This window comes from Toxotes jaculatrix, chromosome 12 (assembly GCF_017976425.1).
Source record: "Toxotes jaculatrix isolate fToxJac2 chromosome 12, fToxJac2.pri, whole genome shotgun sequence".
Lineage (NCBI taxonomy): Eukaryota > Metazoa > Chordata > Actinopteri > Toxotidae > Toxotes > Toxotes jaculatrix.
In genome coordinates this window covers 3,081,465-3,105,631 of record NC_054405.1, presented here as the reverse complement: position 1 = coordinate 3,105,631, position 24,167 = coordinate 3,081,465, and the positions used below count along the sequence as shown (strand labels likewise).

Below are 24,167 nucleotides of genomic sequence, written 5' to 3'. Positions count from 1 at the left end.
CTTTAAAAGTTGCTCAAATACGGATGCATGATTTATTGGTAGGGCTTAACGCTGTCACTGCTCTCAGCATGATCAGAAAGTGGTCAGCGGTGTTAAGTCTTCAGTCCCCGGGCGTCCCGCAGTAAGCCCCAGTCACGGCCTCTCTCCTGAGTGAACCTGGCTCTTGATTGTCACGACCTTACTACGAGTGTTGGCTCTGCAAATAAAATCAAAATCCCCTGGATGCCCCAATCACCAAATGAAAGTCAGGCTTTGATTAAATTGTTAGCTGATGGGAACAGCAGCTTCTCCTGATTACAAGACCTACTGAGTGTGCCTGCGGGGGACTCAATGCCTGGAACGCTGAATCAAAAAAAAAAAAAAAAAAAAAAAAAAACAGAGTTCAGCTCTCCAGGTCAACGAATTGAGGAGACCGGACACAGCCCTGTCTGTGCTTCTTCTGGCTGTCATCTGATAGCAGATGATAAACATGGAGGTCCCGGAATATGGATGGAGGCTGACTCCTGTCTGGATTAAATCTTGTGCAGGCTTTCTCGTTGTTTGGCCAGTGGCTTTCTCTCTGCTCCCGACTGTATGGGAGATGTTGAAACTGCTTCCACTCTGCGCCTGTTAGCAGCATCCACTCAGTCAGTATTTCCATCTCAGTGACTCGGAGCTGCAAAATGAGACTTTAGAGCTCTGTATAAACCATGTTAGAATTCGTACCATCGATAAGCTCCTATAGGTCTGGAGGTGTGCTTTATGTGTGTATGTAGTTTAAACCTTGCCGCTGTTTTGATAAGGCAGTGTGGACAAACTGATCTAAAAGCTTGTCTGGGTATATACCAACTGATACCAGGAGACTTACAATCCTCCCACATCCATTTAAGATAGTAGCTAATGATATATACACACACAAAACTGAGCCACACACTTTTTCATGAAGCAGCAGGGATGTTTTAACCCTGTACCATGACTTTGCAGTTCTCGCTTTCTCATTTTCTGAGGCTAAACACAGCTGCGGGGTCTGAGATACTCACCCGCTCCAGAGTGATTTCCTCAAACTCATATTCAATTTCTGTGCCGTTGACCTGAGGAAACAAAACAAGGAAATTAAACCAAGACGATCGATCCATTTTAAGTGTTTCAAACACTGCTTTAAAATGAAAATACATGCCGGTGCTGCTGAATAATTATACTGAATTATGTTAACACTGGTTTATGTTCAGCAACTCTAAGGCCACACACTGAAATCGAAGGTGACAGGTGTTTTCCAGGGCCGCTTGTGTTTTCTGTGTTAAATAGGCCCCACCTCCAGGGAGACAATTTATGGTGAGAGTTAATTAACACTAGTTATTCTTGCAACACGGAGCTTGGTTATAGAGGAACTGGTCTCATCCTACATCTCACCGAGATGATTAATCACCAGCCAGTGCTTCCGTGATTACACATTCATACGGGATCAGCACATAAGCATATGAGATGTTGCATATCATATTCCCAGCTGAGCAGCGTGTCTGAGCAGCATCAGATATTATTATCAGAACCTCATGTGACTGTGGAAGGAACAGGAACAGTGTGTAACAGCGTAAAGAGTGAATGTTGTTGTATCTGATGGAAGAATATGATCAAACCCTGGCTCTTCAGGTTATACACATACCCTAAATAAAAGAGAGTCATTTTGTCTGGCAGGAAAAAAACAAAAAAAACAAACAAATGGTCACTGGATGAGGCAGATGCTCTCTTCACAAATCAGGAAAAGTATCTTTAACTGTTAACAAAACCACCGACTGAGACAATTTAATCACGACAAATACGCCAGCTCTCAGAACTTCAATCCCTGTTTGGGAGGTATTTGTTATTAATTCAGCTCCTGCGTTGCTTCAAGGCTTCACTTATTTCTTTTGATGTAAAAAAAACCTCTAAAAAGTGCCAGAGATGAAGGTCTTTGGAAAGCTGGTCTTTTATTCATGACAAACATCAATAATTCACCACGTGACCTCATTTGTTTTACTAAGATCAGTTACACAATCAAAGTGTACTAATATTATCACACATGCTGTCTCACCTCAAACTCAACACAACAGCAAAACAGGAAGGACTGGCTATTTTTTTTTTTTTTTGAGGTGTCGATCTTCTACTTAAAAATACTAATATGTGCATTAAAAAATATATATATATATACTCACATAAGGAACCGACTCCAAAGTGTCTGTGTTGACAATTATAGGGGCAGGGCTGGCCTGTAAGAGAGACAGAGAGAGAGAGAGGGGGGGGGGGGGGGGGGACCTGAGGTTTTAGTAATAGAGACGCTTGTGCCCACCGCTGTCCTACTTTCCATAAATGTATCCAGGGGACAAGCTTTGTGGATGTCTGTATCATCAACAATTTAACAGACTTCCATTTGCTGGATGGCACCGTAAACACCCCCTCTCATATGCACAGCACTCTGACGGAGTTATTGTAGCTGAATGGCTCTGACAAGAGCGAAGGATTAAGAACATGGGCAGTAAATGAGTGGATGTAGAAAGGTTGTATCATGCACATACGTCACTCTAACACCTCACAAAGACACTGGCTGAGCATAGTGACTGTAGAAGCTGTGGTTCATACAGGACGTGCCACAAAAACATAAATGTTCACATTTTAAATGACACCGAAGGTAAAACTGTCAAAACAAGACGTCTTTCCTTCTGTTCTGACTCTACCACAGCTCTCTCTGGTCTGTATTGTACATTGGTAGGTTGACCTCCAGTCAGGTAATGATATCACTGTCATAAGTTGTGCGGTAAGAAATAAAACTACTGTCACACAGCGCACGCAAAACGCTGTCTCCCGCTGGCCTGCAGGAAAACAAGCAGATGGTTAAAGGCGGGAATCCCAAGAGAGAGGAGCTCTGAACTGTTCTGGCCTCAACATGACTGAACATCAGATTAACAGCAGATCTGTTTAACAAGCCCCGCGTTTGGGACTCACTTCAAAAGAGGAGGCTCAAGGACGCATTTTACAGAATGAAATGCATATCAAGCAGTGTATCGTATTGTGTGTAGAAAGATGGGCGCACCATTATTAGTGAAGATAAGAACAGTTGTCTAATCCCGTCACAAATCCCAGGCTGGAAACATATTTCACATGTGGTGGTATCATGAGCTGGAGGGATTATCATGCTACACACTGATTTAGGTCTCTGTTACTGTGAAGTTGCTGATCCTGTAAGAGACCAGACTGTCTGCTCGGTCACCAGTTAGAGACTCTCCTTAATCCTGCTCGCTGCCGCTCACTGAGAGATCCAGAAGATAATGAAAACAAATCCATAAAACTAATTCATGAATTACACTGACATTTTTACCTTTTCTTAATTTTATTTTCTATATCTCTATAATCCACGAGGTGTCGGTGACAGTTTGTGACGATGTGTACGTTGACGGGATTTGAGTGTTTTGATGAATGGAGGACGGGCAGTCAGGCACTGTGAGAGGCCATCATCAGCCTGTCTCTGATATGGTTCCTTTGCATTTTATTTGAGTTTTTTTTCCACTTTATAGATTTTCTGTATCTTTTGTACTATATAATCACCTCTGCATGAACCTCTGATCAAAAGAACGTCTACATTAGAAAAATAAAGTTAAATCTGATTTGAAATCGGTAGCTAATTCAGTTCATGCACATGTTACCAGACAGTCTGAACACTGTAGATTTAATTTTAAATGGATAAAATCTACAGTGAAAATATGTTTTTAGAATTTCTTGCAAATTTATGAAAAATCAGTAGTGTTCAGCTGTTCAGGTCCCCGCTGTGATGAAGCAGGTTTTTCTTCAAGGACCTCTCTGTGTTTGGCTGCATTCATCCTTTCCTTATTTCTGACCAGTCTCCCTGTCTGAGAGCCCCCCCCCCCCATCCATATCACGATGCTGCCATGCCTTGGACTTGGAAATTTACATCACAGTGAAGTGCAAAAAGTGAAGCCACTGTATGTGGGTCTCTGTGTATATACTATATTTTATAGTAATTTTTTTTTTTTTACTGTGCAAACTAGAAGAAGAAAAAATAATCCTTCCCTAATAATCCAAGACAAAACACACAGCGAATTGTGCTTTTTGATGTGCAGCTGATCTGGGACAAGCAGAGTTAAGATAATGAGTAGATGTAGACACAATATAATTCAAAGAGCAGCAAATAAAAAAAAAAAAACAACAACAACCAGGCAAACAAAAATAAGCCCCACAGGCCACTTCACTGAGTCAAGTCAAACTGAATGAGAAAAATGTCACCATGGTTACTTAGACTGAGGAAGACTTCACCAGCGTCTCCGGCAAGAATTATCCACACACTCCCAAAGGTTAATTACCACCAATCATCATCATTTTCAAGTCAGATGAATAATGGAGTGTGCCTATCACTAAAATAATTCCATCAACATGTTTTCACGCTTGGTCTGATTCTATCCCAGCGAGCTCAAATCAATTAATCAGTATTTGAGCAGATTAGTGAATACAAATTAGATTTAAAACCAGACAAACCAGGGATATTTTACAAATCACTTTTCAACTAAATGTAAAAAAAACCTCAAAACAGAATGAGCTCATGTGTCCTTAAATTTCCGTCTGTGATCTTTTTGCCAGTTTTTGTACCCAGTTATCTCTCTGCTCTATTCTCAGCCCCATGGAAACAATACAAACCTCATCATTTAAAGATTAAAATGTGAAATCCCATTACTGAGTTGGAGGCTGAAGCTGAATAATGATGCTGTTACTTCTCTCCAACACAGCTATTTGAAGACAGTTTACTTGTTGAGGTCATTAGCATACAGCATCTCCCCGTTTAATCCTGAATCATTTCCATTCGTGCGAATCATTAAATGAACGTGGCTCGTTCATACAAATGATTCTGAACTGAGTGTGAACATCACAGACTCAGGCAAGACCGACTGACTCAGTGAATTTAACAAAAAGGAGAAATCTTCCAGTCGGCCGGCTGCGCAGGACCGCAAGGCCAGAACGAGACTGAAGGAAAACGGTGTTTGTGAGAGGAATGATGAGAGGGATTAAGACGCTTCCGCTCGCTGTGCACGGACACTAATCATGGGAATGATTTCATCGCCGTTCTCAGGGAGGAGCAGACAGCACATCAAACGTGAACTCAAGTCCGACTTCACACAACACAATGCGACGGCATGTAGCAGCCCACAGTGTGTGCTGCCAAAATGAAAAATAATCACTCATGTAAGAAATGTTTGCTTCAACCACCTACAGCTCCTGCAGACAGACAGACAGACAGACAGACAGAAACAAACAGGATCTCATCCAGCAAATTTCCTTCTATTATTGCTGGAGGAGGAGCAGGAAGCTCAGATAATCTGATTATAGGTCTGGAGAATCTGTCATTAATCTTATTCCTGTCAGTGGAAGCTTTCCGCTGACCACTGCCCGTCAGCTCCCCAGCAGCCCGAGCAGGGCAATGGCGTGGAAAGTCTTCGCCAACATCGTGAGCTGTACTACAGGGAAGAGAGGTAGCCTTCAGTATACTGCAGCATAGCTGTGCTATATGGATTACATCAAGTTATTTCATGTCTTAGAGAAAACCTGAAAAAAAGTAAGAGACTCATACATCTTCTCTTCACTGTTCTTCACCCTACAGTTTCTAATACCTCACAACATGGATACTGCTGCCAATGTAAATCCAGATGTATGCACACACAGACCCCCGTCCCCCCCACTCCCCACCCTCCCGAGAGGTAATGGCCACTCAGCTGAGACATACATAAATGGCATGCTTAACCGCACTCAGGCTCATTTCTCTTCTTGTTCATGCTTCCTAACGTCGCCACGTGATCACCTGCCTCTCCGGCAGCACGGCAACACTGTGCGTGATATGTTAAAGGGGCTTTCACGGAGCTATAAACTATACCAGTCATAATATCATGGCCTCATTATATTGAGTTATTGCTTACAGTTCTGCCAGGCACAGAAAAATATGAACATTCACAGTTGAGTGATATGTAGTGAAAGTAAGGGGGGGCAGCTGTTTGATGGGTTCAGGCCAGATGTTCTCCTACATGGCTACGCCCTCATGCATATCATTGTGCCAACACTCAAATAAACATGTGGGTGGGCTGCTTTCTGTTTGAACCCAGGTTGCAGCGATGTTGGTGTAGTTTCTACTTTTCTTCTAAACTCTCTGATATTGTGCGACGATGCAGCATCGGATCCTGGAGATGTTACAGAGCGAGCTGCTTGTGTTTTCTTCAACAGCGTCTTGCGCTTGTGTGGAGAATTTTTGCTCAATAATTCAGCGGCACCTTTATGTATAGTGGCTCATGAAAGAACAGCGGAGAGTATCAATAATTCACCCGCATCTCATGTAAAAATAGTCAACAACTCAAATGTGAGACGTGCATGCTTTAGAAGTACGGTCAGAGCGAGGAGACGGGAGATGGAGGAGTGGGATGGAAACGGACGGATAAGCGAAGCCAGAGGAACGAGGGAACGTCATGTGACTCAAACTGTGTTTCACAGTGGAAGGTCAACGGTCCATATTTCTGGGCCCCGCAGAGATAATATTGATGGATCCCTCTGGGGCCTAATTGGACATAATGAATCATCATTTATCTCTTCAAGTGTAGAAGAAGAAAGCAATAATGAAGAATTTGTGGCTGATGTGAATCTGTGACGGGTGTTAAAAAGAGAAATGGGAACAGGTTCCATCTTGTCTTGAACTTTTAAATTTGATATTTCCATTAAAAATATGTCTTCACGGTTTATTACTGCTCCTGCTGCTGCAGACTGAAATACGCCTGCTCTGTATGAAGCTCCGTTCCCTCTATCTCCTCCTATCTTCATACGGTACCTGTGTTCCAATTTAAGCTCATTGTCCAGCTCCCAATATTTCAAAGGCCAGGGCAACAGCTAGAGAACAGGTAATACTGACTGCTGCCCCCCCCCCCCACTGCAATTTCCTTGCCGTGCCTTTCTCTCAGCTACATGATGGATGGCCTCCCGTTACACCCCCCCCCCCCCCCCCAACCCCACTGGCCTTGCCTGAGGCAATTTCCCTCGTGCTATGGCTGCACTAACACCACACACCCCCAGCAATGAAATCCACAGCCATGATTTGCTTTTGCACTTCATCAGTTTTGTGTACAGTGCATATATTTCCTGAAGGAACACACTGACTGATCAGCCATTAAGCCCCTGTTAACTCTCCTCTTTCATCTCATGTGAAAAAAAAAAAAAAAAAAAAAAAAAAAAAAGGCTCCAGTTTGCACAGATAACGACGGGCAGCCTAAACAGCTGCTTACACATTAAGAGCAAAAGTCTCACTAACACACACACAAAGTTCTTAAAAGGTAATAAAGTGCAACTCTCCTCCATACGATGACAGGAAATCTATAACGTCAGTAACAAGGTGAATATTCAGACCCAGACATCCACACAGTCATTACAGAGAGCAGCACTTTGTCATCATGGCTGCTGTTCGAGCTGCACACTCTCTGCATACAACAGCATTTTTATGCCTTTTCTGTTTTCTGTGCAATGTTTGCACATGGAAAAGGTTTGAAGAGACATGTCTTGTGCAAAAATACTGATGTGCATTTAACTTACAGTCCATGTTTGTTTGTCATCCATGCTGTTTGTGGTGTTAATCATTCTCTCACTGTCAGATAATGTGATGCTCTTACTTTTAGATTAGATTTGAATGTATCGCTGCTTCTGCTAATTAGAGCGAGATCGACGGGCCTGGAGTCAGTCTGCACGTATCACGGCTCTATCTGTGTCATCATGTATGTCAGCTAATACGCAAGTGACAGAGACAGTGTATTAGAGAAATGCCAAACATATGTTTGATGTGGAAAAATAACTGAGGCCTTCATATACAATGATAATGTTAAAAACAAACCGTCAGTTTGGGTTCACAGATCCAATATCAGTGGGCTATGATGCTAATGTGTCCAATTCTTCTTTCATTTGGTCCCCAACAATCTTTAATGTGCCGCTTACGTTCCAGCAGATTTTTTTTTTTTTTACATAATTATAACTAGAAAGCAGCTGCTGTGTGCCAAGAACCGCAATTAGAAAAGATTCAACAAGGCTTTTAATCACTGTTGCACGCTGTCAATCAGCAAGAGACACATCCAAACACAAATAATTCATTCAGCAATTTCTGACTGAGCAAGTTCAATAAGAATATATTCCAAAGGGGAAAGCCTGGCCAATAATAGCCCACTGAACAAATCATTAAATGGCCTGAATTTCTTGCCACACCCATCTCTTCCTCAGCACTTGACAGTCTTTCACCTCTGTCTCCTCAGCAAATAGTTCTGCTCTGGCAGACAGATGCAGATTACAGGCTCGGCTCACTGCTCTGTTTTCTGACCTCCTTGAAATCAATTTCATCAGTGCTATCAAATTTACCAGATTTGCTCCCCCCCCCCCCCCCCCCCCCCATATTTAGAAACGACCATAAGTGTGCATAATAAACACAAACAACCAAAAATCTGAGTGCTAAGTGTTGGCAGAGGAGCAGGTCCATCTTCTCCATCTGACCTTGCGTTTTGGTTCGTAGGTGCTTTTACAGCACACACACATTATATGAAACAAGAGAGATATGCTGAGAAGTTCAGTCACAGATAAAATGTGGACTTCAGGTCTTTGACTTCAGTGGAGATGCAGATGTGAGAGACAAAACACTTTAAAGTCTCTGACAGTGGAATCTCTCTGAAATGTCACTAACTCTGATACAGCCCTTTAAGTCACCAGTTCTGAGGGACAACACAAACAGAGTCCACATCTGTTAGTCGTGAGCGAGAAGCTTTCGGGTTTGATTTCTGAATATGATATGACACAGACCAGATACATACTGCAGCAGCTCAGCCTGGACTAAAGGAGGAAAACATATGAGATCATCAATGGGGTTATCTACAGCCTCTTAACAAGCCTGAACAGGAAGGTCTGGCATCTACCAGACCCCCCACTCCTCAAAAGGAAATTACACTCGACAGAGGTTTGAAGCCTCAAACAAAAAAATTTACACAAAAGCACAAAACATATCCGAAAAGAAGAAGAGCATTCAGGTTTTTTTTTTTTTTGAGTATGAAGAAGAAGAACCTGCCTCCTCTGACGCAGTGATGTTAGGACGACATTTGTTTCCTTCACCAAAAAGCACAGCAACAAAATCTCCTCATCATAATTTACCTTACTTCACAAACAGAGTCCACATCTGTCCAACCGTTTGCTGGTCCTCATGGAGGACAGAGCCCATCACGGCTGCTGATGTACTCTGCTAAAGGCAGAATTTTACCTGGTAGGGCTCCTGCCAGCTCGGGACGCAGCCACACTCAGAGGGCCACAGGTCACAGCTCCCCCCCTTGGCTCTTACTGCCGCCAAGCGGCGGGGGCTCCTGGAGGACGAGCTGTCCAACTGCCAGGCCGCCATCCAACCCCCCTTCCGGGGAAGGGTGGCGCTGCCAGGAACAGATCTGTAATGGTACTGCTGGCACGGGTGATGTTGGTGGTGGTGGTTGCCTGGGTGCTGATGATGCCAGCTGAGGGAACACGGCGTCTCCCCACAGTCCCCGCTTCCGTCCAGGTCCGCAAAACAACTCTGCTGCTTGCTCAGGTAAAGAGTCATGCTGCTGCCACGCAACGCTAACCTCTGCTCACTTCACCCACTTCGTCTTCTGCTTCTTGTTGTTCCTCCTCTGGAGGTTTACTGACACAGCCATCAAACACAAGACGTGGTCCTGCCTGATGTGTGAGTCGCTCACTCCAGCAAAATGAATGATGAATGAACCAACCGGCTGGCTGCTGTAGCTGTACAGGCTACAGAGGGCGCATGTGTGTGACTGTGTGTGTGTGTGTGCGTGTGTGTCAGAGCTTCTGGAGTGGGAGAACGATAAATGAGAGAGAGAGAGAGAGAGAGAGAGAGGAAGGGGAGGGAATAAGAGGGCAGAGAGAGATAGAGAGGGATAGAGGGAGATACTGGATGAGAGTGAAATTGAGCGAGGGGGAGGGAGAGGACTTGGGCTGAGATGGGGGGGGATAGATGAATAAGAGAGAATGATGGGAAGGAGAGACGCAGATAAGAACAGCAGGAGACAGAGAGAGAGAGAGAGGGAGAGAGAGTTGTCTGTGTGTTGGCTGCCAGCCCTCTGTCAATAAATGACTCAACTGGCAGGGCTGCTTGACAGCATCCGCACCTCCAGGCAGAAACAAGCCATGCTGGGTGCTGCTGGGAAGTGGAGGCAACAGGAGTTTGAATCCCTGGACTGCTACTGCAGGAGGTGGGGGGGCTGCGTCTGAGAGGTCAAAGGCAAGAAGCTAAGGAAGTGAAGCATGCTGGTTCCAAGAATCAAAGCTTTGTGACATCAGTCGTGTATTTAAAGCAAATGAAAACATTTGCCATGACAGCTTTGGAAGGAAATCATATGTCAGCTGTTGTTTTATACAGCTTGTAGGGGAATTTAATGCAGCTTTAAAATAGTTCTAAATTACATCATGTTGTATTAGTGGTGGATGAACAACAAAAAAAAAACCAGCTACCACCGGGGCAGGGCTTAAAGCATTAAGGGGCTAATACAGTATCAGCCACCTCCAACCAAACATGTCCAGACTTTATTATTTATGCCACAGATGATACAATAATCCTCTCTCCTTTCTTTCAACAACTTTCTCCAAGGATTCATAAAACACAAGCCACTGATCCTCACATGGATCCAACCCTTCAAATCCCCAATCTCACAGCTGAAGGCCTCACGGTGAAATGAAAGCGCGCGTCGTCAGGCATTAAATTTACCGGACCCATGTTAATTCAATCTGATCGGAAACTGCGCTTCTTGACTCCCACCTCACCGGCTTCCTCGGTCAGATGAGATCAGGCTCACAGGGGCTTTTTATTCACAAGCAAGTGATGCTAAAAAAAACCCATCCAGCTGCTTTCGCATCAACATCATCTGTGATGTGGGAGGAGGAAGTAACCCGTACGCCTCACAGCGGCTGAAACACACAAATGTACCTATACTGCGTTTACTCTGAAATCTCATGTGGAGGTGATCTCACGGTGAAAAGAAAAAAAAAAAAAGAAGAGTGGTTCACCTACGGAGAGATAACCAGTTTTTCTACACCACACAGTAATAACAGACATCACATGGTCTGTTATGTGATGCTTTAGTATGTGTGGGTGTTATCATTACCCATTCCATCTACCAGAGGCGACAGCCACAAAACAGTCAGTGATGGAGAATAATACCTCATCAGAGCTGACTGAGGCAGTGAAACAGCATTCCCTCGTAGGAGAGGGAGCATCAGTGGGCAGCCTGAGTGTGTGTGTGTGTGTGTGTGATATTGTAACAAAAGATGAAGCGTGCGTGGGCAGCGGGGCCATGGCAGGATGGAGGGGGTGGTTAGCTGGTTAGAAAATAAAATGCACAAATCAACAAACATGGACCTCTTAGCTCAGTTGCCATTTCTGACATCCCTTCTTGTTCACGCGTCCGTGTTAGTTTCAGGTTTGCCCACGTGTCTAATTTCATTATGTTGGGAAGTCGTTGCTTTCCTGCTTCTGCTGTGCGCTCACTCACAACACATTCACATGTTGAAACTCACAGGTTGAGTTTCCTCCAAACAACAGTGAAATGTTCTGGGCTGAGAACAGATAATTAGGTTGCACAGGTTTGAGGTTTGCAGGACGTTCGAGCTCCAGGGCAGGCTTGTGGGTCTACCTTCATGTTGTGTTGTGTTTCTATTTACAGTGTGTGGAAAAAATTCATAAATATATTAAATGATTCATTTCTTACATTAACTTATTTGCTTCCATTAGAGCCCACAACATATACACACACACATGCCGGTGTGTAGAGTCGGGCAGGCTTTTAGTGACTCATGCAGAAATCTGTTAGCCTTGTTTACGTTCCTAATCCTCCTGCCTGCGTTGGATTGATGCTATCCGCACGCCTAGGATAAACAGCCTCGCTGTATGTTTTCTCTAAAGGCATCTAATAGGTGGTGTTACAGGAAAACAACACCACAACAAAACAAATGAGTCCTATGATAGTGTCAGATTTGAATCCATGCCTCTCCAAAAGCTGCAGCTCAGAAAGCTGACACGGCAATGTTTCATTTTTCACGGAGCATTGGTCTGGATGCTGTTATATCCCTTCACTGGGACCTCTCACTGACTCAGTGAGTTATGAACTGGACTCACAGGTGCAGTCATCTGACAGAGGCAGCGTTTGTTCGTGGGGAAGCATTACTAGTTCGAAATGCCGTCACATGTATGATCGCTCACACGATCAATTCCTCATTGTGTTTCCAGTTGAAAGGATCACTGCCAGAAAAGACAGCACTGAAGTGATTACCAGCTGCGTGCTGAACTCTGATCTGTCTGAGAAGCTGCTCTCCTCGTTAAATCTTCTTTTCCTGAATTTGTTTTAAGTGGAGTTTTAACTTGGGTTATAGAGCTCGGCCTGGGCCAGGGACTTCATTCTGGATCTCATGTTTTTCCCTGTGTATTTGGTGTGATGAATCCATTCTTTCAAAGCTCTGAATTATATCTCATACCGATGAAATGTGAAGATCACCTGAAAAAACACAGTTTCCTGTCTTAATTTTTTTGTTGTTGTTTAGAAACCAACGTCAAGTAGTAGAAGATCCTAAATGATGTGTTATTTCTAGATATACAATAAGCTTTGGGGGGTATCACTTTACAATCCACTGCAGAGCTGCTATCATGGCACCTGCCACAAATCCTGTCTATTTTTAAATGTTGCAGCGGCAGGTTACTGTTGACTTTTGAACATATCGTTTCTGTAAAATTATTAAAAAAGAAAAACAAAACAACAACAACAACAACAGCAACAGCTCAGCTTTAATAAGTATCACTGATTGCTTCAATCATACAGCGCTGGACTGAGCCATTAGAGGGCGAGAACAGTAATACTTCATAAATATCCCCCTGGTGTTTAACTGAAGGTGTTCCTATGCCACAGCCTTCAGACGCCCACACAGTTCACCATCACTGAGAAACGAGCCCCAGCTCTCTGTGGGTCCTCGCGATAATAGTTTACTCAGCCACCACAGCACTGTGGCAGGAACCAACTAAAATAGTGATAGGATGCGATGCATGCACTAAATAACTCAAACAACCAAGTATACAATGAATATACTGAACATGTGTGCAGTAAACGTGGTCACTGTCGGCGAACCTGAGATCAGACAACAACAGCGGGGTGTTTCCGAAGCCCATCACAGTTAAAGCTCCTGGCTCATGTCAGAGCTGCAGACTGCGTCTGAAAGCAGCTTATGATTTTCACACCAAAGTCTAATAGCAATGCTCACCTCAGTGAAGGCTGCCACAGCCTCACGGCCTTAAATTCTATTTTATTTTCAACATAATGCTACTTGATGTGCTCTCTGTGATAGTTTCATATGTAATATATTCTCCAAGGTATGATGCTCTTACAGTCCAATCAAATGTGTTATGTGTGTGTGCGTGTGTGTTTTTGTGCGCGTATGCAGTCTCATCCAGATACCATTTGACCCTTGACACAAACTCGGGATGAGCTAATCACAATCCGACAGGTCGTTTAGCGTGTCGGTGCCACTTGATTGAACAGCTCTCAGCCACTCAGGTCTCTGTCGCTGAGGAGCACAGTCTCCACTGTAAGGAGGAGCAGAGCTCACAGTGGGAGAATTGAACTGCGTTAATGGGCTGTTTCCCCTCCTGTGCCATCGACGTGTAGCGTGTTCGTCATCATAGAGGGGAGGTTACAGGACATTTACACATGCGTGGTTAACCAGTTTGGGCCAATTAAGACTTGAGATTAACCAACTGGCCGCATTCACAAGAAAATGGAAATGCAATGATATGAATTCATTTTAACAGGACGTGAGTCTGACACGGAAACAAACAATTCCTCAGCTGCCTATAAACTGAAGGTGCATTACAACTAATTTGCCACATGGGGGCACTCACTGCTCAGCTTCAAGATGCAGTGGCTTACTAACCAGCAGCTTTTCACTTGTATCCTTCAGGAAACCGCTCTCTTCACAAACCAGTCCCACGATAATGTGTTATACTAAGGAGGGGAGGAGAGGAGCCACAGCACCTGCCAATGCTGTTCTTCTTTCTCTTTGTGGTAATCCACCCTGTTTGTTCTGCGAGCAGGCATGTTCCACTCATTCGTCATTGCCTGATGGCCTGTAAGCATGTCCAGCTTTTTTAGCAAACACTGAAAACAAATCAAACTGTATTTCTGGAAACATTCTGAACAAAACATTTTAGAACAAAAAAAAACAAAAACAAAAACCTGATGGACAGGCCATCTGGAGCGCTGAGAGCTGTCCCTGTGAGCCAGTCAACCTGGGGCAGAGCAGCAAAAAGCCCCAAAATTAGCCCCACGTTGCCTATCCTGGATCAGACTGGTCTTCTGACTGCATGCAGGTGTGTGAGGCTAAGTTACACGCCCCTCCCTCCCCCACAGGTCTACGTAGGCAGAGCGTGCCTTTGATTCGGAGAGCTGACGATCACAGACGGACTGTACTGGCCGTTTATTCAGAGTGAGTCAACTTAACAAACTGACACTGTGCTACATGCAGCATGTTGGAGACACCAGTTACCAGGTGCACATGCATCAGCAAGCTAGAGGGTAAATGTGGCTGAGACTTTCTATGATCTCCAAGTTCCCAAGAAGAAGGCACTGTGACATAAACGCCATCGTACCCTCCCCTCCCTTTAATAAACGAGGGCGCACATTATGCCTGTGCCCAACCTGCTTGAGTGTTTACATCCAGCTGAGATGAATCAAAGAATGATGGATTATATCTCATGTTAGGATGTGAAGCTGGAACTGACACCGCAGCGTCTCATAAATCAAAATTTGGGGACAGAGCAGTCCCAAAGGCATAAAACTGAAAAACCTTTGATATGGCAGCTCCAGACTTTCACAAAACTGTCACTGGCTGACATTTAACCCTCTAACTCCCATGTAAGTGAGTAAAGGAGTGCTGATGGCAGTCACCAGTGTAGTACTGCTGATGGTTTTCATTCACAGTCTCTTCTGGAAGGTTCGTTCATTTCTGCTCTTTCTTCATTTGTCTCATTCGTCATCACTCTTTCAAACTCTGCTGCTGTTTAAACACTTGTATGTGGCCTTGGAGTTGATTCTGACATCTTCCAGCTTCCTACATGTACAGTTTACTAATAGAAAAGTGATTTGAATCAGAGTTACAGGCAGTACAGTCTGTCAGACAGAGCTAGAACACTGTGATAAGGCTGCTTGATTGCTTAATAAAGACTGCTGCTGCACAGTCGAGCACATAACAGTCACTATCTAACATTAATGACACAATCACTAAACCTCTGAGAGTTGTTCCGGTGCTTTCTAGACCAGTGACATTCGTTATGAAAATGCTTTCTGATGCAAATACAACACCTCCTGCAGCTCCTTCACAATAAAAGCCTTGCAGCAGACATAAAATAGGGTTTTAATCCAGGACAGAAGTTGTTAAATTGACATTTAGACTCATGACGTTTCTGCTGCAAATGTTCAGCTAAACCACTGGTTAGATATAATATATAATAATCTTTTAAAATGTCATCTCAAAACCACCTACAATTCTTTAAATAATTCCATATTCCCATATTTCTGAACGTCAGTAAATTTCCCACACTGACCAATTTTACTTTTTTGCACACAGGTTGTTTACACAAAGTAGCGGAGAGCTAATAGCACCTATCTGGATCGCAGCTTAGTGCCGTTTCAAGCATGCAAACAGTGAAGGTGACCAGTGTGACCAGTGCTGGACTGCGTAAAATATCCCTCCCAGGCTGAACATTTTCACACTCACTACTGCCAACATCCAGGCTGAGCCGGGAACAGCACCACGCAAACACCAACAATGAAGACCCGAGGCAACTTGTTTACACGGACAATTGATATTAGTTTCAGAAAGGAGGATATCAACCACTGTGAAGGTAATGCTATAAATATGAATGAAGAGAAATGTGTAACTTTCGGATTACTTTAAGACGCCTTGACATTTGTCCTCACAGACAAAGCAACTTATGTAAACTGTCCACTTACAGACAGAAAACTGCTCCACACTGTCTGCCTTCCCAGCTCTCATCTGCAACATTAGAGTAACCTTTGACCTCTCATTTGAACATCACGCAAATCTCATCACTAAAAAACAACCCAACTCATCTCTGCCCATCCCTGTCCTCTGCTGCAGCACGCCTTCATTAAGTCCACTCTCCGCTGCTGCACATGTATTCTTTATGGAATCCTATCATCCACAGTGTGGTTTATACTGACATGTGAAGTCTCCCATACTACTATTACTATTATATCCATCCATTCACTTCTATTCCACAGATATGCAGTATTAAGCTAAATTTATCAATTATCCTGCAACTAAATACAAATATAACGACTATTAAAACAAATCATTTCTTACTGTAAGTTCCATTAATCATAATAATGTGTTGCCATGATGAACACCAGTTTTCATGAACTCCATCCTCACACCCAGTCATATCCAAACACTTTCAACCAACAGAGCAGCCAAAGGACTAAACTCACCGTCCTCTCAGCATAAACCCATCACCTGCTGAAACATCTCCATCTATAAGGAAGCATTTACTGCACGCTGGGGGACACGACACAGTCAATTATGAAGTGAGGGGAAAAAAATGACTATGAAACATATTCCCTTATTCTCCCTCTGCACCACTCTTTGCACCTACATGAGCTCTACAGCAGTTTAAACCCCAGCCTCCAGTACAGAGCCGGAGATAGTGAACACATTAAAACATGAGCATTTTTTATCACATTATTAATAGCACAACCCAGACAGAGAGAGCAGGGGAAATAAACTTAGTGGAAACCTAAAAAAAAAAAAAAAAAGCCAGTAACCAGCCAGCTCCTCCATTAACTGATACAAGGGAAGTCTAATAGGAAATATCTTCTGTTTAATGAATTCCATAAATTTCAGGAAGGTGTTGGACAGAAAGAAGCTTTTCTAATTACACGGCATGTAAGAAATGTAAAAAAGCTGTAAAATCACAGGAGCAGCAGATGGCTTCATGATTGTTGCACATGTGGACGGTCTCTCAGGGTGTTTGAACTTACACTGGCTCATTCATTAAGGAGTTTAACTTTCCACACAGCTTGCCCTTTAAGTGTTAAACAGTTAAACAGAGATGCAAGAAGTAAAACTTGTGTATTGCTATGTCACAGATACACTGTTGGCCAGTCTGTGATATTAATTAGCTAAAGGGCTTGAAAGAAAGTTGCCATAAAAACTTGAAATCTAAAAATGTGTAATGAAGACCTTCCAACACAGGGATGTCCATCAGTCTCCAAGCTTTCTAACCTCATCCTCAGCGCCAAGGTGTCTCTTCTTCAGCTTCTCCGTCAGGGTCTGTTTCCACTTGCAGACAGTAACTAGCGAGGGCCATTTCACAGGGCTCAGATTCAGATTGAGACCCATACTCAGGCTCCCCAGGTCTGGGGCCCAACCTCGCAGGACCTCCATGGACAGCCTCTTCTTGAGGGTCCCCAGGCCCTCGGAGCGTGGAGGGGGCAGGAGGTTCGGGACGCTTCCTCCGTGGAGAGCGTAGCCCAGGGATGAGTTGCTTATCATGCTGTCCCACCGCCGCTTCCCCACGAAGCTCATGATGAACGTTTGTACATCCAAATAACACCCTGACGGACAGAGGTCGGCGAGCAGGTCACACAGCCTCTACAAACAGGGCGCTGCGTTTGAGAAGAAATATCCCAGTGAAGGAAAAAAGCTCAGTACTTTCCCACAGCATCTTCAACAATTCAATCCATGAATCAGCTGCTTATACTGTTTTCAAAATCAGCTTCTCATCCATTTCCTGGGGTTTGTCTGGATCAGAGGCCCTGTGCTGGACACATCTGTCCTCTATACTGCTGTGTTCTGGTGACACACAGTGAATTCTAGAACAATAGGACGTAGTGGAGCTGTTGAGGACAGATGGGTGATAACGCTCTGGGGGGGTGTAAGCCGGGGGGGGTACACTTGCGACACATACTCAATATATCTGATTGGGTGAGAGCAGCAGCGGCTGGGCCACAGACGTGGATCCGATTGGATTAGGCAGGGAAGAGTGCTGGGTGCTGGAGCCCACTGATATAACTCACATGGAGGCATAATTAATGCCTGAGGGAAGTCAGCTCTGTCAGGAAGCCAAAACTAGATTAGAGACAGATCAATGGAGAGCGTCAGGAAAAGAGGTGGAGCAAAAGGGCCCATGACACAAACAAACAACCCAACACCAAACACAGCAGAGTGAGCTCAAAAACAGCAAATGGAAACAATAACTTAGTCACTGCAGTGGGAGGTAAATCAAATACCGTGCTGAACGCTGGTTTACGGCTAATTGAAAATTCGGAGAATAGAGCTGCTTTAAGCTTTTGTCTCAATTTTTTGTGGAGTGGAGCAATCAGCAAGAGGAGGTCCAGCCAGAAAGGAGAGAGATAAGCAGCATCTTCGTCTACCTGTCTGTCTCCTCCCGTTCTTTCTTCTCTCACTTTGTGTTCTGTCTCTTTCATTTGCTCGTTTGTCAGTGACCTTTTCTCTCTATTACCAGCCCACGCCCACCCACCGTTTTCTCCCCGCCCGTCTTCCAGTGGATCAGGCCGCAGGAGGACGTGTGTGGACGCCGGAACAGCTCAGGCCTCGGGCCCAGGCTGCCTCGAAGCTGCGACGCTCTCTGCTTCAGCGCTGCCTGATGGCTGCAGGATTAAGATTCGCCTGGCGTGACACTGATAACAACTTGCAGGTACACGTAAAACAAGGCAGAGGGTAAAGCAGAATGTGAAAACTGTGCTCGGCTCGCAGCAGACGTGTTGGACAAGCTTTAAAGAATATAAGAAAGAGTAAAACAGACAACCTCGTCACACACTGCCATGTTTCTATATCACTCAGTTCTCCGGATGCTTGACAGTGGCCCTCTCAGAAACCCACTCAGCTATCATGCTACGGGAGCGCACACCCATTATCGAAAGGAGCAGGTTCCCACGCAGCAAATGGCTGCTTTGACTCTGGGACGTAGTGAGAGTAACAACCACAAGGGAGTAAAAGAGAAGCAGGCAGAATGTAAATCCACGAGAATGGAAGAGGAACAGGGTAGTTGATGGGTTTGAGCGAGCTGTAGAGACAGAGATGTCACTCAGATGATGCTGACGCTGAATCCTATTCAAACATGACTCAAACCGTTCGTACTGAGACGTAGCTGCACCAGATCGCACTTGAAGCCAGGCTTGGCTTTGCCACAGTGACCTCAGCAGTGTGTTCACACACAAGCCTTTCCCGGCAGATCACTAACACTTCCTGCTCAAAGAACAAGCACACTGTATGAGTGTGTGGATACAGCAGCACTCTGCTGCCTTTAACTCCTCTCCCTCTCCTCATCCATCTAATGACGTATCATATTCTGCCTCCAAGTGCCCATCATACATTATGACTTTTGATTTTTTTTTTTTGCTGCTCTCAGGACATCCTGAGAACATAATTCATATATTAAATGTTGTGTTACATCTCTGCAACGCCAGTATTATACAAAACCCTCCCCTGTCATTTGTATGTACAGTTTTGTTTGCTTATTCACGTGGGCTCAGTTTGTAATTATGATATCTCTGACAGCAGACAGCCACTCAGCAGCTGTGGGGGTTGCTGTGATCCCGGCTAAGTCCTTTGAAATAAAGCACAGTTCACTGTGGACAGCTGTAGAGACAGATTAATTTGGGGTGTTTGGAGAGCAAGCTACCATTTGAAGTGGAGAGCCAGGTAGCCCTGAATGGTTCTCTGTGACAGAATGACAGAGAGGAAGGAAAAGACCGTAGTGCTCATATATTATGAACAGATATCAAGGCACTGTGCATATACAGCTGTCCAGGGACGGCACAGAGATAAAACTGTTCAGCAACAGACAATTGTTTATTTCACAAAAGTTTTTTTTACGATGATTTTTTTGGGGCATTTTTGCCTTTATTGGACAGATCACGCCACAGAGAGACGAACAGGAAACAAGCATCTACACAGGTCCCCCAGGGTAGAATCGAACCAGGCCAGGTAAAGCCTCCGCTGTGGAGCACAGGCAGCTCAAACCACAGCACAATTTTTAGATGTGATAGTTCAGGATGGATATTTTAATGTATCACACATAACAGACTGAACAAACACACCTGGCCTGGGTAATAACAGGTGAACAAGTAGATATAATAAAAGCTTATTACTGGAAGTCTATCAGCTGAAGCTGAAGAAATAACCTTAATAAATTAGACTGAATCACATCAGCCGACCAGTCTGTGGTTATTTATTCTTCACCTCCTCTCCAGTTTTGTTCCTGAAAACAGCCTGTGGCTCAGACAGTGCCTGTAATGTGATTTTAAACAGGATTCAAAAACAGCTAACATCATACTATATAACCTGATCATGTCATCCTTTGCTTCATGTCAGCCGGTGACTCATTGCCTCCCTCACTCGCACTGCTTTGCTCGTCTCCCTGACCAAAATACAACCTGATCTCTGTGGTACAGTTTTAGATACAGGCCTTCAATTCTCTTCTTTTTGCCATTGTGTTTCCCTTTTATTACCAAAAATACTAGCACCACATAACAAATGTGTACTGAATTTTTTATTTATTTTTTTCCCAACTGAGCCTCTCTGGGAGACTGCAGGCTGATAGCATGTCCAGAGACGCTGCAGATAATAACTAGAAAATCTAGAAAATCACTCAGAAAGCCTGCGCGTACATCTTGCTGTACAATACCTCTACTTACGACCCACCTACTTAGGCCTCTGTGTACTATTAAAGCTTTGCTCAAATTATTTCAAAGAACCATTTGTGAGAGAAACTTTCAAATGACCAACTTTCTGTACTGCAGAAAATGTAATACAAAAGTAAAAGTCCGCAGAGGAAATAAGGATCTTTAAATCATTCACAGGGAGAGGAAATTAAAGCGGCTCTTTCAGCGAGGAGTTGACACCATGGGTAAATTTAGATGTGGCGTGGATAGCGCAGATCCAATAATTGAAAATAGTTCTTTTCCAATTTGATTTCAAAGCACCGCCGCGCCGCCTTGTTCTGCTACACGTGAGGCGTCTGTTTTAATCAAAACAGAATAATAAGGAGGGTGTGTGTGTGTGTGTGGAGGGGAGGGGGTGGGGTGCGGGGTATCATTTGTCCTGGGAAAGGAAAGGTAGAGGAAGAAGATATTCGCTGATACAGAGCTGTGCAGCACGAAACAACATCCAACTTTACTGATACTGAAAATGACTTGAACAGCAGCTTGCTTTGGTCTTATCTTCTGTTTCATTCAATAGCTTGAGCTTGAACTCAGTAGCAGGGCTTTAGATCAATATGTGTTTTTCTGACTCTCTGAGTTATTGGACAGAAACACGTCTGTCTTCTTCCAGCAGCTTTGCCGAACAGCTGTTGGAAAGGCACTGCAAAGACAGCACGTCAGTTACCTTACTTTACAGAACTGAGACAAACCTAACTGAATTCTTCACAGCTCAAAAAACATTCATGTGCCGTGTGTATGGGCGTGAAATCCTCGAGTCTGCCCGATGAACAGAGAAATCTGCCGCTTTAAAATACCACACGCGACACACAGCTCCAATTAGTCGCTTCCCAGCTGAGCTGAGGAAAGTCTACTCTCCTGTGCCTTTGCCAGTGCTTTACGCATGACTACATACACACACATGGGCTACAAGTGCTGTATACACACACTCACATGCACACCCCGCCCCCCCACAGCTTCATCACCCTTGTGCCACCACAGGCCAACCAGCAGGTCATTTATTAAAGAGTGTCATGTAGACTGGGTCAGGCGGGTCCACATTCTGCACCTCCATGTTTCTGTGAGCACGCTCATAAATTCTTACACCGCCATTATTTATCTTTAACAAATGAATATAAACCTATACACCATTATGTTTCTTTAAAAAAAGAATATAATTGCACTGACACCATTGTATGATGATGTAAATCAAGACGTTAAATAGAACAAGTTACAGGTAGAGAACACTTTAAATTTAATATGAATTCTGCCTCTTCTGCATCTATTAGCAGTCAAAGCATTAATGTGTACAGCAGTTCTATCCTATTTATGCATCATTGGTATAAGGTAGTCCTCTACTGCTTGCAAGTGCTTCATCGCAATGCATTATGTCCATTACTGGCTCCCTCCACCCCTCACCTTGGGCTTTTAGGTAAAATACAAGCACTCTACTGCAGCACTCTTTTAGCCTCTGCCACATCCCTTACAAACAACACACACAAACATTTGTTGCTAAGCAGCTCGCTGCTTTTTTTAATTTTTTTTATTTGGTTCATGTGAATGTGGCCTTGGCACACACTCTGCAGGGGGGTCACCGATTACGTACGTAGCTGGAGTATTGATGCAGCAATTATGGGTGAGCCAGTCTACGGTGGAAGTTGTAAGCATCACACGTGATGACAAAAGCGGGATGAGCTGAGCGCGTCAAAGTGCGACAGAAGACGAAAGGGAAGGAACCTGATGTGCACCCACCCTGCCCCCCCCCCCCCCAGATGGTATAAAGGTCACAAAATGGGCTTTTAGCCAGAACGATTTCTCATTTCACTGAAAAACAACAGATGGGTAGTGAGTGAGAAAACTTGTCCATTGATGCTGAACTATTCCTGCTGAGGTGCCACTGAGCCAAGACAGAGATACTCCATGATTTAAACACTGTAATTTTGCTGTTCAGTACCCACAGGCTGAATATGGAAGAAAGCTTCCATATTATATCATTATTTTATTGTTTTAACCTGGTGACCCCATCATCTCTCATTTCTTTCTTAACCAGGATTGTAAACCTCCCTTCTTCTCGACACTGAAAATGGTGCTGTCATAACATCCACCACCTGTTGATACCTGAATCCTAGTGGATGAGTGCCATGGAGCTCAGTATATCTGAGGGTAAAATTCAATTAAGTTCAAAGCTGGTGACAAACCCTGGTCTGGACTGTGACCTTACTTTCCTATGTCTGGTTGGAAAGTGGTTGGAGCTGAGTTAACATTTTAAAATTAGTTAAATCTGTAAAGGGTTCATCCACTTGGGAGCATGAATGTGCCCAGAAAATGTCATGGCAATTTGCCCTTTACATTATGGGACAGCTTCTGTGCAATGTTGACATCTTGCCCAGAGGCTGGTGCTGGATGAAAGAACAGGGAGCATCCAAAATGTTAAAGCTTTATCCTCTGGGGAGTCTGAACATGCTCAGTAAATTTCCTTTGATCTGAATAGTTCTTGTAGGCAACTGGAAAATTCAACCTGACAGTGGCACATGAGGAACAAATTTCAAATTTGGTAATTAAAAAAAAAAAAATGTTGTTGTCATGAGGGCAAATGTTGATGGCGCTAAATGGAAGGTCCAGGACTGAGCTAAATATCTACGGTAAACTTCAGAAGTATTTGCAGCCCCTGGGAAATACACATTTCGTTCACTCTTTTGAAGATGAGTTTAAGCAGCAGCATCATGAAAAAAAAAACAAAATTACAAAAGAGTATCCATAGGCAACAGAGAAAATCTCTCTGCGCTGTCAGCATAGTAAACTTGCAGTCAGGTTCATCGATCAGATGACTCCAGCGGGAGATTTTTGCTTGTGCCTGCAGTGCCAAAACTTAGTGGTGGTGCTGAAGGCAGATGACCCCCCCCCCCCCCCAAAAAAAAAAGATGTTGGTGAAGAAAAGCGGTGCTCAGGGACAGAGTGACTGAGACACACAAATCTGCTGTTGCTTAATAAGCTGAGATTTGAGATTGAGTGCTCATCAGAGGTCCTCATGCACAGGCAGAGTGAAAACACAAGATCTGGATTTCCAGGGAACAGGGTCCCTCACTGATTAATCTGACTCTCAAACAAGACACAAAGGACGCAACTGAGCAAAGTCAACTCATTTACCCCAGAAGTCAAATCACTAACGCACATCTGCAACATTATTAATCAACAGGTGAACTTTAGCAGCACTGCCTGCTGCAGTCCTTCCTAAATCACACATCTTGACTGTAAAGAGCTCAACCTTTCATGCAAATGACAAAGGGTTAGTGTCAGGGAAGATGAGCTCAGCAGTGTATTTCACACAGATCTGCCATGAAATTACATTCTCTCCCTTTTTTTGTCAGCCCAAAGTAA

At 44.0% G+C, this 24,167-nt stretch overlaps 1 protein-coding gene across 1 annotated transcript in view; it reads right to left on the bottom strand.

The window, feature by feature from the left end:
• Window positions 1-24,167, bottom strand: part of dlg2 (discs, large homolog 2 (Drosophila)) — an 85,344-nt gene that overhangs the window by 33,114 nt on the left and 28,063 nt on the right. Inside the window, exons 4-5 of the mRNA XM_041051785.1 lie at window positions 2,169-2,222; window positions 1,020-1,070 (exon numbers count right to left, since the gene is read on the bottom strand). Of these exons, the coding sequence (XP_040907719.1) occupies window positions 1,020-1,070; window positions 2,169-2,222 (105 nt within the window). The remainder of the gene's footprint in view (window positions 1-1,019; window positions 1,071-2,168; window positions 2,223-24,167) is intronic.